The following is a 16,706-nucleotide window of genomic DNA, read 5'->3' on the forward strand; positions in this document are numbered from 1 at the left end:
AACTGTGAATATTCACAGCTCTTAAATCAAGCCCCAAACCTATTCATCCCCATGCACCTGCTCACACCATTCTATCTGTATAGAATACCTTGTCTTCATAAAAAGTACTACAGATAAGATGCACTCAGCAGTAAGATAACATGCGTTCCAGTTACAAAAGGCTCCTGGAATTGAAATCTATTGTAAACTATACAATAGGAGGTTCAGCAATTTCAAACGTAACTCATAACATTGAGTTGGTAAAGAAAGTATGAGACAAAAGGCACTTTAAAAAGAATTTGCAACAAACTACTGAAACAGGACAAAGAGCTGAAAGTGAAGCATAATTCTTTACCTGGAAAACCAAGGTAATGGATTAACAATCAAGACACTGGGAGGGTTCTGAATTGTGAGGCTCAAGAACATTAATCTGTGATAACAAAGTTGTCCATTTACTAGTCAAGAATACTTGGAAGATTAGAGAAGTTAAAAGAAGCTAACTTTTTAAAGCAATGGACAAACGTTGCAGGTTGAACTGTGTTCCCACAAAAAAGATATGTTGAAGTCCTAACCCCAGTACCTGTGAATGTGACCTTATTTGGAAACAGGGTTTTTGCACATGGAATCAAATTAAAAGGAGGTCATCCTGGATTAGGGTGGGCCCTTAATCCAAAAACTGGTACCCTCCTAAAGAGAAAGATAAGACAAGTGGATAAGAGAAAGAGGAGACACACAGGGAAGAAGGCCACATTGAAGACAGGAAGAGATGAGATTCATGCTGCCACAAACCAAGGAACTCTAAGGCTTGCCAGCAGCCACCAGAGCTAGAAGAGGCAAGGACGGCTCCTTCCCTAGAGACTTATGGGGGAGCATGGCCCTGCCCACACCGTATTTCAGACTTCTAGGTTCCGGAACTGTGAGAATATTCTGTTGTCTTAAGCCACTTGGCTTATGGTACCTTGTACATGGCAGCTTTGAAAAACTAACACAAGTAAGATTTCATATAACATGGAGGCCAGTAAATTCTGTATTTGCTAGATATTAAGATATGTACCATTCCTGAAATCAACTCAAATGCCAAAATGACTATAAGTCAGCCTTCAGAGAATTTAGTAGCATACCAAATAACTGAGCCATGAAAAGAAAGAATTTTTGTTCCATTCTACCAATTTTCTTCTAGTGCTAGATATACTTCACCATAAGCTTAAGTAAATGAATATTTGGTTATAGTAAAAGAAAAAGTTACTATGCCATCAGTTTACATCGAAGTTTAATAAATAAGCATGGCTTAGAAAATGGAAATATTGTAAGTAAAAAAATCTGTTTCACTTTCATGTCTCACATAGCTATTATGGGTTGAACTGTATCCCCCTCAAAATTCATATGCTGAAGTCCTAACTCCCAGGGCGTTAGAATGTGACCTTATTTAGAGATAAGGTTTTGCAGAGGCAATTAAGTGAGGATGAAGTCATTAGAGTGGGCCCTAATCCAATATATCTGGTATCCTTATAAAAAGGGAAAATTAAGAGACAGACATGCATACAGGGAGAACTCCAGATGAACATGAAATTGGCCATCTACAAGCCAGATCAAAAGACCTGGAACACACCCTTCCCTCACAGCCCTCAGAAGGAAGCAACTCGGCCAACACCTTGATTTCAGACTTCTGACCTCCAAAACTGTGAGCCAATAAATTCGTTGTTCAAGTCACTCAGTTTGTGGTATTTTATTACAGCAGCCCTAGTAAACTAACACAACAGCAAAAGTAAATGCAAGTTCCCTGTGGCACAAATTCTGGTTTCATGGATATAATGCAAAATATAGTAGAAAACCAGAAGACCTAACCTAATCTACCCCAGGAATACCCTGTTCTTATCTATTCCTTATCTGCCAGTCTGATTCTTTCAGAATGCATTCAACCAATATTTGACCATCTACTATATTCCAGATTTTATCTTCCTTAATGCTCATAACTGTATGAGGTAGGTATCAACATCTATAGGCTACAAATAGGAAATCAGAAAGATAAAAGTAATTTGTCCAAGGTCACACAACTAGAAGTTGTGGACCCACTTCAGAGCCTGTGCTCTTAGCAGTTTCTATACTGTACTGCCTTCCTGAGATGGCTTTTTTTTTTTCTTTAAATAAGCTGAACTGTTTAATATGGAGAGTAGAGCAACATAGTCAAAATACTTCACAGCTGCCCAAAGATTATACTCTTGTTACCAAGCTCTCCATCAAGTCAGATGGTAGAGAATGGAGAAGTGACACCCTGCCTGAGAACCTGTCATATTACAAAACTTCCCACTTCGAGAAAGTGTCCTCTTTTCCTATTGTAGGTTACTCTGAGCTCTAAAATATCCCTAAGAATACAAGAACATCATGAAAGGAAACATGAGAAGCTTTTGTTAGGCTATTAGATTGCCCCCACAAAAAGTTACTGGTGAATTCCCAGCACACCTGACAACAAACAAGAGCTGTATGGAGCTCAGCCACTGAAAAAAGGGGGAGAGAACCTCATTACTTTACAAAATCACAGCCAAATGACAACCGCTGTTTAGGATGTCTTAAAGCTTCCCTATCCACTGTGCACTGTGAGTTTCAGCTTGTGACAACGAAATACTCCCAAAACTAACAAGGAAAATAACAGAAGCATTTATATGTAAACTTTCACAAAACTCTAGCAGCAAATCCATACTTAAAGCAAGTTTCAGTTTTGAAGCTACAACCCATTTTCACTTTGTAGAAATAAGGTGGGAATCCTTTGCTTTATTATAATTTGGGCATGCAGAGGAAAAAGTCTAGTTAATTCTCCCCTCTACAAACTAAAACACTCGTTTTGGGATTATGGTAATCTGACACTGGATGATTTCAGATTTTTAAATTTAAAAATATACTGTGTAAGTTTTAAAATCCAGAGGAAAAAATACCTGATTTATAATAAAGAGGTTAAAAAGAACTAGAATTTCACAATCTTGCCACTCAGTATCTTTAATTTTAGCAAGTCTCCTAACACCGTGCAATTTATCGAATTATGAGTCCTACTGAATCAAAATCTGGGGGAAAGGAAAGGTTGGGCATCTAGGATTTCACATTTATAATCACTGCGCAGGTAATTTGTACAGTTTTTATTTTACATAAAAATCAAGCTTTTCCATATACTTAATATAGGTATGCAAGTTATATATCTCAATACAACTCTCCTTAAAAATCAATTATTTCGGGGCTTCCCCGGTGGCGCAGTGGTTGAGAATCTGCCTGCCAATGCAGGGGACACGGGTTCGAGCCCTGGTCTGGGAAGATCCCACATGCCGCGGAGCAGCTGGGCCCGTGAGCCACAACTACTGAGCCTGCGCGTCTGGAGCCTGTGCTCCGCAACAAGAGAGGCCGCGATGGTGAGAGGCCCGCGCACCGCGATGAAGAGTGGTCCCCACTTGCCGCAACTAGAGAAAGCCCTCGCACAGAAACGAAGACCCAACACAGCCATAAATAAATAAATAAATATTTTTTTAAAAAATCAATTATTTCCATCAGTATACTTACTGTGACCTTAATAAGTATTTGTAATACCAAGGTCACAGTTTAAAACCCTACTGCTGCCCTACTGTCCACAACGAAAACCTGGATATTAAAAAAAGATAAAGGTGGGGTTTTCTGCAGATTTTTAGCTAAGTTCTTTAAAAAACAAAAACAAAAACAGAAAAACACCAACACATCCAAATCCAATTTCTGCTTAAACGAGCTAAGGCACTGTAGTCAGGAAAATAAACCCTTAAATCAAAAGATACTAACTTGTCCCCATTACAGACATAAAGAATCCACCACAGACGATGACTAGGATCTTTCTCAGTGAACCAGATGTTTGAGTTATTTTTAATTAAAAATTCTCTGAATATTTCAAAAGTAGGATATGAGTTATTTCAGGCAAAATTCAAAACAGCATTAAAATTCCCCAACGACTTAAATTTTAACAAATTCTTATTTCCTTATTAGTCACAGAGTAACAAAAGGGTTAAATCTGGGGTGTTTGTAACTTCCAAAATTATTTTCAGAACGAATACATTCAATATACCAACGGCATTGATTCTTCTTACAGATTTCACAACACCCACGGTGTCTATGCCATATGTTGAAGATTTTCATTTGAATTGAGATGATTAAATTTCCTGATTAAACAGTAAAGAGAAAGATAGGGAACACTCTCATTATATATCTAAACAGAATATATATTTAATTTCTCTATCCAAAGTTTGAAGATAGGAAAATATAACACAGGACTTGCTGAGTGGGTCTAGCTAAGTACAAAGTCTAATTTAAAAAACATTAAGCTACTAATTTAAACTTTCGAGGTTCAGTGCTTGACATAGTCTCCCCAAAACTTCCAGCTAAAACATAAAGACTCTAAACATTTTGTATTCACTTGGGTAACACAATGTCAAAAGCCTAAGACTTCTTTAAATTAGGTATTCTTTTAATTTATTATACACATTATGGTCACAGCATGCACAACTTTTATGTTAATCAAAACTCTTAAGAAGGAAATCTGATCTTCTCTAATATCTTTTTTAATGAATCATAAACCAAAATCTGATGCTACCCGAAGATTTCAATGTATTGCTATATCTTCCTCAAGTTCAAAGGTAAGACTTATAACAACGAATGCATGGAAGAAATAAAAAACACGGCAACTTTCTGTGGCATTTATACACAAAGGGAGAACCTGGAAATCTATACACATTTGTGGTATTCATGTTATTACTACAACTACAAAAAGAAACTATTCACTCTTGAAAATTAAAAGGGAACAAGAAAAAATCATCTCACTTTTGTGTAAATACTCAGATTCTTTAGCAAGGTTGAATACAGTGAAATTTTAGATTTAAAAAATTAAGAATGGTGGAATCAACTGCCATTCCAGAAAAAGCTCTGCAGCCAAACCACACTTAATTGTACTCACCCCTCCCTAATGTTCTTGAAACCACTGGATACAAAGCTTTTAAAATTATTCAGCCCTTAACCAGCATGTTGCTGTACCCTATCAGGGCAGGCAGCAAAAAGAGCAGCAATACTTCTTTGCTGCTGAAAAGAGAAGAGAGGCTGTTTACTCCATGTCACTGAGTAAATACGCAGAAAGCAATGGATAGGGAAGGGAAAAAAGAGGAGTATCAGCTGTGTGGGGGGAGAATGTGGTGCTCAACACTCAAAGAGCTAACTGATGCTCTCAGGTGACAGCTCCAGTCTCTAAATGCCCCCTCAGTTCTCTGTTTGAAGTAAAGCAGTTCCTCAGCAAGTTTACATAAGCATTGTATCTGCCACGAGCAGATCATTCAGTTCTTCCACAAATACACGTAACAGTGAGACTCAAAGAAGACAGCATGGGATGATAAGTTACTAATAGTTTAGTGCTATATGAAAGTTTTAGATTACATATGCGGAGCTTCCCTAATTTCTACCTGCAAATTCCACAATTTAGCTTGTCTACCCAGGAATTATAGAACAGCTTATATCCTCTCAACCAACTACAATTTGACAATCTCTTCCCTCAGCTAGGAAGCAGTGACAAGTTAATGACATAAGTACAGGATAGTACATACCACAATTAAGACACACAATCATCTTTAAGGTTTTAAAGTAAGATTTTTTTTTCCTAACAACACTTCATAAATCATCATCGTCAAAGCCTCACATCAAACAGTAAGCGACTGTCCAGCTTCTTTTCCTCGCTACACTGAAATGCTTGCAGTGCGTCTATAAATAAAGGGACTGTCACGAGCCTTACCTAGTTCTTGTCACGCACGCATTTGCTTTAGCAATGTTCCACCTGCTCCCTCTGCCTATTCCATCCTTAAATGAACGTGTTCCTCGAGGGTCTGCCTCAGCATCTTTACTCCCTTCACAACCTATCCTTTAGTAATTTCATCCACTGCTATGCCTACAAACGTACCCTGAAAGCCCTGTAAGGCACTACACACTTATCATACCCTGAGATGGACTCACCCGCCTTCTCCAAAAAGTCCCTGTATCATACCAGAGCAGTTCACCCGAACGATCAAGCCTGAAATCTGGGAGTGAATCCTGACTCCTCCTTCTCCCTCAACCCCTCATCCAATGAATCCTACGAATTGTACTTTCTCAACAATATTCAGATTTCTACACTGCAATCCATCCCACTACTATCATCCAAGTCCAAAAGCCCACCACTCAAGACTACTGTATTCTAATAACCTCTAACTGCTCTCCCTCCAACCTCTCTCATGTGTTTCCATAGCAACCTGCGTTTCTCCTTTAGTAATCTGAGTCACTCTACAAATATACACCGAATGTGTACCATGAGCCACCTACTGTATCAAAAACTATATATACGTTGGCAAAGAAAACAGGCATTAGGTGCTTGTAATTAGTCTGGTGAGGAAGGTAAGTGTCTGGTCAGCACTTGTCTTTCTCACCAGATTAAGCTTCATGAGAGGAGAGATGATGTCCGGGGTGATGCCCATGTGTCTAGTATGAGGTACTGCTGTGTCCTCAGTGCCTGTAATAACTGGCACATACTAGGCGTTGATGTATGTGTTGCTTAAAAGACAAAATTACCAAATATATATATGGCCTTAAAGTCATCACGCTCCCCAGCACCAATGACTTACTCCCGCCAGCTGTTGGTTACTTCCACCTGTGTGACTCAAACATCTTCCCCAAACCCGCACTCTCACCTCTGGTAACTATTCAGGCTGAGGACGCCATCTCCCACTCACCTTTTCCTTGCTGCCTCTCTGTGAACCCCACAGCACTTTCTCAGGGGGCTTGCCATTTCCTTCTTTGTGTGCTAGCCATCTACACAAGGTTCTATAAACTGGATAGACTTTTTAAAGCTAGGGACTGCTTTATTCATCTCCGTATTCCCCACCTATCACTGCCTTGCACATGTAGGCACTAAAATAATCTGCTGAGTGAATCAATCAAGAGAAATCCAACAGGAAAATAATAAAGACTGAAAGAGAATGTGTGTGACTCCAAGAGTATACAGACAGCGCCTATGACCAAAACGACTACAAGGAGAGATGAGACAACTCCATTCCTGGAGATCGTTAGAGCAAAAGCAGGTGAGACACCATCAGCTAAATGGCTTTGGTTTTGCCTCTAGGTCCCTAAGCTTTTGATTCTAAAATATCTTACGTTCTTGTCAGAAGGCATATTCTAATGTCTAAGACCCTAAATTTCAAACTTTTTAAAAAGGAAACAATGTTATTTACCTCCTGAAATTGGATGCAGAATCTTACCATAAGACAGATTAAAGACAGAGCTGGCCCGGCTGAAGCTGGGTCAGGCAGAGAGGCCTATCTGCTCTTTCAGCACCCTCTCCACACAACAGTCCCTATTATATTTCCATGGAAGACATTCTGAAAACTTACGTCTAGCGGTAGCTCAAACTTGCCTTGTGCCACCCTCCAGTACGGATCAGGAACTCCCAATGAGAATCCTGTGCCAGGGGATGGAGCTTTAGTAAAGGTAATACAAATAGAACTGACCTGGGGCAGTTTCTTCCCTCAATCTCCTGGACCTGAGCTGTTCCATTTCGTAAAGATGGCGCAATAATACAAACCTGGGGCAGCTTCCCAAAGGTGCTCCCATCCTTGGAAGACCAAGTGATGAAGCAGGATGGAATCAAGGGAAAAGGCAGCATGGAGTAGACAAATTATTTAAGGCTGTTTCTGATCCGGGCTGTGAACTGAAAAAGAAACTGGACCCCTGAAGTTCACATAGTCCAGCCAGCTAAGAGAATGGGAAAAACCCATAGGGACTTAGACCCCAAATCCTAGCTATTACACATCTGCCTGGACTACCCTCCCCTGTAGATGCCCTTCTGGAACCAGCTGCAGCAAAGGGTAACAATCCAAGAAGCAATTCTAATTCTGATTCTGATTCTAATCCCATGTTCATAAAGTATTTCTACCTCTAAAGCACAATTACATAAATTCTACTGCATCTAAATCTCCCTGAGAAGTATTATCATTTTCCATTGAATGGATCAAATAGTTAATAAAAATACTTATAACTAAGTTCAAAAAACAATTTATGTCAGATGTCATAAACGGACCACTCCTTTCGACTTCCAGGCCAGTCCTTTAGCCTGGCCAGTACCTTTTGCCATTTACGAGGCCCCAGGCATTGACCGCAGCAAACTTGAACATCTTATATTTCATTTTCCCTGCCCAGCGGGAGTGAGATCCATTTAAACTTAAGTGCAACCACAGCACAGAGAACTTTGTAGCAAATTGCCAAGACAGCTGTTCAAAAAGCCAATTAAATAGCAGGGGTGTGAAGAACACTTAGAATTATCCAGAAAACTGGATACAGTACAGCAGAAGTACCCTGGAGTTCAGGTAATGAACTCACCAACTAAGGACAAAACCAAAAATAATGGCATTGAGGAGAATGAAAGTCCTCTTGAAGACTGCAGAGCAAAAGGTTTAATGCCCATTTTTTAGAATATGGCAAACTTGATGCAGAGGTACAATGACAAAAGCTGAGTAGTGATTCCTTCTTTAATAAAAATTAGAATCAGGCTATCTAATAATACCTAAAGTTAGGAAGCAGTAAATAAATATGCAGAAGGGAGGATATGACAGCCTATACAGAAAGAGGAAAATTAATAGTAGCTCCTGCTTGATTTCGAGCATTTGCGAAAGCAGGCTCATTTTAAGAGTGGAATAAACCTGGCAAATACAAATGATGAAAGAATTTTGACAGGTTTGACATATTAATCATAGGAGGAATTGCCAACATCCATTTTGTGATCATACCTCCCTAGAACTGTGTTCATTCTACAATACACAATCATTCAGGGAAATAAAAACAAAAAAAGCCTACAAGCTCCCAATAAACCAAACCCAAAGTGATTCATCTCAACCTTTCAGGTTTTCACAACCGGAACCACCACTTAATAAATCAGAAATTATTTCTTCCTCTTTTCAGAATAAAACACCAATGATAAGCATTTGCTATCACCTGACAGTAGCAATCAGACAGTAAATGCACTGTTTTCCTAAGCCATATATATACATACACACACAATCAACACTATCTGATCGGTTACCCAAAATTCTTTTCTATGGGCTAAAGGAAGAACCAGTTCAGGGCAATATTTTGTTTCATTTAGGTTTTGGAAAGAATTACGAAAATGTTGAAAAAAATTATGGTAAAGTTGTAAAAAAAAAACTTAAGCATCTTTTTCTGATTGTGGATTATATGCTAACTGTAGAAACTCTGGAAAACACAAATTACAGAAAAGAAAATAAAAACAGTTCATAATCCCAGTGCTTTCGTAAGTATTTTAAATGGCTGCATGATATTTTGTTGCAAGGATGTTCTATATTCAATTTGCACCACTTCCCCATTATTGAATATTAAAGTTTCTAGGTTTTTACTATTTTACAAATATTAAGGTGACAGACACCTCAGTGCAGACATCCTAGTGCAGTTTATGTTTTTAATCATTTCTTAAGGATTCCCAAAAGTGAAATTACTGGGTCAATGAGTAAATGCATTATCAGAGCACTTGATAAAATATTGCCAAATTACTTTCCAAGAATTGTACCAATTTAAACTTCTGCCTTTTCTACTGCACCTCACCACCACCTTTGCCTATTACCGTTAAAGTCTTCGGTAATGCGGTAAACCTAAAATGATTTCAGCTTTTAATGAGCATTTCTTCATTAGTAAAATTGAGCCATCTCCCCCCAAATCTTTATCAATCATTTGTACTTAGACTTTGACAAGTATAGGTGTGTGCTTTAACCACGGAGGGTTGGTGGTATTTTGCTTTCCGATTTGTATAAATACTGCAAATATTGATCTCTTATATTTGATGTTAACTTTGAATCCTTCTTCAAATCTTTAGCCACAGATTTTTATAATACTTCTATACCATACCTTTCCATCCCCCATAAAGGTAGTATGAAGTAGTACATAAAGGTAGTATGTAGTTGTGAATACCCACCCAGTATTCAGGTGACCTGGGGTCATTCCATACCTAAGTTGAGCTATAAAATAGGTAAGATGCGGCTTTCTCCTAAGAACTAGTGCCTTCATTTGACTCGGGGGGAAAAAAGGGCCTCTGCTTCCCACAACACAGTTTTCTTTCCTTTTAGAGAGGTACCTGTGGGTGGGGGAGGGGACAATACTGAAAATCACATCCTAGGAGACCAGAGAAAGATGGCGGCAGCTGTTTTTCTTTGAAGTTGCCCACCCCAAATCACCCGAAGTGGGAGTCCAGGCAGATGGAGTTTCCCGAGAAAGCGGGGCTTCCTTCACCCACCTGCCCCTCTACTCAGGTGATAGAGCTTTGGGAGGTGCTTAGAACCGTACCAAACTCCTGAGATGGAAGTGAGGTAATGGGGGGCGGGGGGTACCTTCTCACTCTGGCTCCCCAAAGAAGCTGGACAGGGTCAGGCAAGACCCCACCCTGACCCAATAGACCACTGCTGACCGGATCAGGCCTGTAGTCTGCTTGGACCTCCCGGTTGAGAAGGTAATCTCTGGGGAGCAGATTGTAGGGACCCTGGATGGGAAAGCAGGCCAGGCTGTGGCCACAGTTTGGTCTGTAACATTTAATATTTAGACCAGTGGTTCTCAACCCAGGGACAATTCCCCCCCCCCAGGGGACATTTGGCAATGTCTGAAGACATTTTTGGTTGTCACAGCTTTAGGGGACGGGCAGAATTACTACTAGCTTCTACTGGGTAGAGGCCAGAGAAGCTGCTACACATCCTACAATGCAGAGGAAAGCCCTAGACCTCCCAAACAAGAAATGATCCAGTCCAAGACATCAAGAGAGCAAGAACTGAGAAACCCGAATTTAGACTATGATTTGCGGGCCTCCATTTGTATTCTTGTCTCAGGTCTTGCAAATATTTCAGGCAGGTGTGCTAAGAATCTAATCATAAACTATAAAACTTTTTATAACACTGTTTTTATGGGAAAAAAGTTATTTCAGGTTATAGTATCTAAAGAATAACTTCTCTGACTCCAGTTAGAATTCATTCTTTTATTCAACATTTACCAAGTACCTATTATGTGATCAGGCATAGTGCTAAGCAAAAGTGACAATGTTAATGGAAACTGATAGGATCTGACGACTGCAGATTCAACTCCTGCCCGGCTTGGAGCAGTGCAGTGTGAAAAAAGAACTGGGACCGTGAAGTCACACCTATCTACTTCCAATCCCAGCTCCACCACTTACTGTCATTAGGCATGTTACTTGACTTCCCCGAACCAATCTCTTCATTTCTATAATTGGTCAAATAGGACCTTCCTCAATGTCGGAGACAACTAAGTAAGATCATTCCTGTAAAGCACAAAGTATATTGCCTCGTACACAATCAATATCCAATAATCAATTTCTATTACTAAGAGGGAATTTTAAGTTTTTAAGTAATCACTAAGTTGGAAACTGCTAATATGCCTACAAAATAGCCACTAACTGTGACTGTGACAGCTGGAACACAATTTTAGTCACGTTAATTGCACAGCATCTTACATCCTTCAAATTCTGGCTCCTTTCTCCTTCTCCAGCCTCATCTCCCATGACCTACATCATCTTTAATGCAGCCCCGTGTCCCCATGAGTGGGGACAGATTGAAAGATGAGATCTGGTAGTAACCAAAACACGTCAGGCCAAAGGTCGCTGTGAGAAAGAAAACTCTTCAGCTATAACTCTGGCAGTGTACATAGGTGCTGGGTGGGAGAGGGAGAAAAGGGGGTGAGGGGCAGAGAGGGAGAGAGAACGAACAAACACAAAAGGTTCACAAGCCAGTAACAGATCAAGTTTACTTGTCATGTGTTTCTAAATGAAAACACTTTCACCAGCATTCATCCCTCACTTCACAATTCACCTATATTCTGCACTTATTTCATAAGAATGGATTGAAAAATAAGTCAAATATAATCAACCTCATCAATGGAAAAATCCACACACAGATGGACCACATTACCACAGCCTAACAAATGCGGCCAGATATCAATGCCAACATCTAAATGAGAAAAGAAAGCATTACCCACAAATAATTACTGAAAGTATAGTTTAACAGCAAAGAATGGTTAATAGTTGCAGTTTCCCTTAGCCAATATACAATGTTTTCACATATAATAAAAGGGCACATTTTATTGGACCTGCTTTGAGACAAGTTATCTGTCAGCTAACAAGTCCCTTTCATATAAGTAGTTTATTAAAAAGTTTACGTCTATACCTATATAACCAAGCATCTACCTAGCACACCACTGGAATCCCCGGCGATCTTTGCTAAGATTCCTGTGACAAGACAGAAGCAAAGGCACAAATGTTAAATATTCTTTTAAGTTCACACGTCTGATGTAAGTTTTGGCCAAGCTCACTTTTGCCTTAGTGTAACTCCAGGGAAAATTTTTTAAAAAGATAAACTATTATCAACTTAGCTGTGGAAAAATAAACATTATCTATGCTCAGTGTGATTATGGATAGGAACCCTAACCCAAACCCTAACCCCAGGTCTGTGTTCAAGTCCTGGTTCTACTCCACCCATGACCCTAGCCGAGTTACTGAAACTCACCGAGTCACAGTCTCCTGCTATGCAAAATAAAATGAAACGATTGGATTGAGAAGCTTTAACGTTTCTTCCACTCAAATTCTGATACAGAGTTTGGAAAATCTTCACAATCAAAATGTTTCTTAACGATCCTTTGGGTGTAGGAGAATGAAATGAAGGCCTTTAGAGAAATGATGTGACAAATTACAGGTTTGTAGATTTGAAAAGATCGTTTAGTGAAACAGTCTTGAAATCTGTGCTTAGTGATTATTGCAAACTACTGCCTGAAAATACACAGTGACACGACCACAGAACTGTTCCTGTGTCGCAGCAACTTCCTGTCACACATCCTTCCAGGTAGCTGTTTTCTGAAAAAGAGTCTATGGATCTCCTAAATAGGTCCAATGAAGTGACTATTAACATTCATGAGATATGCCATCGTTCAGCCTTCAGGGGTGTACTATGCGCCACTGGATTCTACTTACCAATTCCAGTTTCAATGACTGAGGGTATCAGTATTCCAAATAAGCAACAAAATAGCAAGAGTAGAATAATTCTATGACTTGGAATAAGGGTCACCCTCAGAATTATAGAGTCTGAAAAGACCCTAGTGATCATCTCCAACACTTTCATTTTACAGAAAAGCATTACATTTATTTCACTAAACGCTTAAGGATTAACTGGCTGAGCATGTATGTACATGAGCCTCCTAACTCATTTGACATTAGAAAGAAAAAAAGCTTCGCTTATTGCGGGGGCGGGGGGGTGTTCCTTCCTAAAAAATCCCTAAAGAAAATAATAATTTTGCTGGAAATTACTTATTCTACATGCAGAATTTCTGAGAAGTACTAATATCCATACACTATCACAGCTATTTTGGTGGTTCTGGTCACAAAAGAAGAGAAAAAGGCAATTATGAACACAACTGACTTCACACGTGTACCACCAATCGGTACCACACTTTTAAGCAACCGCAGAAACTGTACCATAATAAATATTAACAGCAATGATAGATAACTCAAATATTTCACTTGCCCTCCAGTCAGGTCACGGATCTTGTAATCCTAACTATGCAAAGTACACCATGGCTCATCATTGTGTCATTCTGCATTGTAAATCACACAATTAAGGGGAAAAAAAAGTCCTCTATCCATTCTATGGGGCTAAATAACCTTAGAACATAACTAAAAATCTCTGTTTAATTGCCATTTTACCAATAAAGTCCACATGAAGCCTTAACTTTCAAAAAAGGTGTTCCTCTCCCACCCCCTTTGCTTTCTAAGAAAGTAAAAGATTAGCACAGTGCTAATTCACTTGTTAACATGAATATAAACTTAGGAACAAAATACTGACAATAATACTGATGATGATATTCCTCCAGTCTAGAAGAATAAAATATAAACTGCTGACATACGTACGGGATACAAAAATCCAAGAACATCAAGTTTAGGACACACAGGACTGGGTTAAGAGAACAAAATCCACCTTACCCATACATATATGAGGAGTTATTAGTAATCTTTACATCAAGATGGTTTAAAAAGTTGTAACAGCGTTACATAAACCTTTCTAGTATCAGGAAATAATTCCTCTTTACCCACCACTGGACAAAACATGCATTTGAGGCTGACCTGGAAATCCAGTGTCCCATGTGTCTATAAAAATAAGGACAATTAGGAAAAGTTATGAATTCTAAGAAATATGAACTAATTGGAAACATACCGCCAAGTGTTTCAAGATTCTACAGCATGAAACGCTTGCAAGAGCCCTACTTGAAAAGAATCTCAAATCAATCATCATCATGCTTGCTCTACGTCCAAAATCAGGAGCTTCCCTAGTCTGCACGTATCCAGATAGGTCACCGGGTTTAAAGTCACATGGTGATTCTCTGGGTCGTTTTAAAATTTGTCGTTGGTAGTGTTATAGTACCCTGTTTGTCCAAAACGCCTCCACCATCCAGCAATTTTCAAACTTCAGGGTCCCTCAGTAACACGTAGGACACGCAGATTCCAGGGCCAAAGCTCCAGAATCTTATTCAACGTGTCTAGGGAGGAGCCCTACACCTGCATTTTCAATCAGCTGCCAGTTGGATCTGAAGCCGGTGGGTCCAACAAGTTCCCCAAAGAGCACCTGCTTCAACCCCCGGGACGTGTCACAGAGAAAAGTCAGGGCTGCTGGGACTTCGGGCGCCGCGGGGAAGGGCTCTGGGCCAGGCCGGAGCGTCCCACCAGGAGATGCCTGGTCCTCGAGCAAGTGAGGAGGCAATGGCGATGGGACGGAGCTATTTTCAGCATTTCCATAAAGTGCCATTTAGCTCTGCTGGAGAAAGAGCTGGACTTCCAAGTCCCACAGGTCAAGCTTACTAGCAGCTCTGCCACTTACTAGCCGTGCGTCCTTAGCGCTCGGACCTCGGTTTCCCCGTCTGTGCAACGGGCTCCCACGCCACCCCACCGGGGAAGCCTAAGCCCAAACGAAACTAACTCGGCCGGTCGCCGGCACTTCCTGGCTCTCCCCGGCCCGGCCCGCCTGCCCCGCCGCCCCGCCAGACGGCGACACCGGAGTACGCGCCCAGCGGGCCGCCGCCTCCCAACGCTCCCCGCCCGGTCCGACCCTCGGCCGGCCACTCACGGGTAGGCATGGTGACCCCGAGCCGCGCTCGCCGCCGGGCCGAGGCTCAGCGGGGCCTCGCCAGGCGCGCCGACGGCACCATGACGGGCAGGGGCCGGGCCGGGGAGACCGGGACGAGGCGAAGGGCGAAGGGCGAAGGGCGAAGGGCGGAGGGCGCAGACGCGGACCCCGCGGCTCACGCAAAGGAAGCTGGCAACAGGGGCCGCCGCCAGCCCAGCTCCGTGCCGGACGATACTTGGGCGTCCGCACGCCCTGACGTCAGCACGTCACCGACGTCTCGGCCCCGCCTCCACAGGGAGGCCGCGCTCCGGGCAGGGAGGGGCTTTGTGCTGGGGCTTGGGGAAGTTGGAGAGGACAGGGCTGCGCGTAGGGTCACTTCGGGCTTCGTTTTATTGTCAGACCCTCCTGATTTGAGTCATATTCATTTTCATGAACCCTTATGCGAGGTGCATTAGCAATATTTGTTTCTTGCAACTGCACCCGTTTATGAGGTTGTGAGGCTACGCGTGATGGCCTTGAGTGCATCGAGTACCCGTAGGCTTTTTCTTTTATAAGCTCTTGAACCTGCAGTGTGTTCTGTATTCTCTGAAAACGTGATTTGAGACGCATGGAGGTCATCAGGGGCGACGGCTGCGCCTGTTCTGAGAGGACAGCAAGTGTAATTTCCTCTTGTTCTGTGCCGCATCTTCTTTATCCATTCATGGAAGGTTGCTTCCATGTCCTGGCTATTGTAAATAGAGCTGCAATGAACATTTTGGTACATGACTCTTTTTGAATTATGGTTTTCTCAGGGTATATGCCCAGTAGTGGGATTGCTGGGTCGTATGGTAGTTCTATTTTTAGTTTTTTAAGGAACCTCCATACTGTTCTCCATAGTGGCTGTATCAATTTACATTCCCACCAACAGTGCAAGAGTGTTCCCTTTTCTCCACACCCTCTCCAGCATTTATTGTTTCTAGATTTTTTGATGATGGCCATTCTGACCGGTGTGAGATGATATCTCATTGTAGTTTTGATTTGCATTTCTCTAATGATTAATGATGTTGAGCATTCTTTCATGTGTCTATTGGCAATCTGTATATCTTCTTTGGAGAAATGTCTATTTAGGTCTTCTGCCCATTTTTGGATTGGGTTGTTTGTTTTTTTGTTATTGAGCTGCACGAGCTGCTTGTAAATCTTGGAGATTAATCCTTTGTCAGTTGCTTCATTTGCAAATATTGCAAATATTCTCTTGTTCTGATGGTGACTTTCAGAGAGATTTCATGCCTCAGGAGTCAGTTTCCTCCAGAGAGGGCGGTTCTGTCCACTTGACTGAGTCACTTTTCTTTACTCTCTGAATGTCATTGATAATTGATGTATCTAATAGTCACCGATCTAAGCGAATACTTGGAGCCCAGAGCCTTCAGCAACCCACATACGCTTAGCTAGTCCCTGTGGGCTGTGGACAGCCAGTATGGAGAAGTCGAAGGAAACCACAGAGGTCTCAGCCAGTGTTTCTCAAAGTGGCTCAAGATCCTCTTGTGCCTGAATCACCTGGGAACC

At 41.2% G+C, this 16,706-nt stretch overlaps 1 protein-coding gene across 3 annotated transcripts in view; it reads right to left on the bottom strand.

The window, feature by feature from the left end:
- Positions 1-15,404, bottom strand: part of EFR3A (EFR3 homolog A) — a 93,592-nt gene extending 78,188 nt beyond the window's left edge. For 2 of the 3 annotated variants that reach the window (XM_007188894.2, XM_057531977.1), the window contains exon 1: positions 15,165-15,404. In XM_007188894.2, the coding sequence (XP_007188956.1) occupies positions 15,165-15,174 (10 nt within the window). In that variant the 5' untranslated portion in view covers positions 15,175-15,404. Of the gene's footprint in view, positions 1-14,918; positions 14,938-15,164 lie in introns of those variants that run through there. The other variant, XM_057531978.1, reaches the window with a different exon arrangement.
- Positions 15,405-16,706: the final 1,302 nt, after the last annotated feature.

The sequence above is a fragment of the Balaenoptera acutorostrata genome, chromosome 17, assembly GCF_949987535.1.
Source record: "Balaenoptera acutorostrata chromosome 17, mBalAcu1.1, whole genome shotgun sequence".
Lineage (NCBI taxonomy): Eukaryota > Metazoa > Chordata > Mammalia > Artiodactyla > Balaenopteridae > Balaenoptera > Balaenoptera acutorostrata.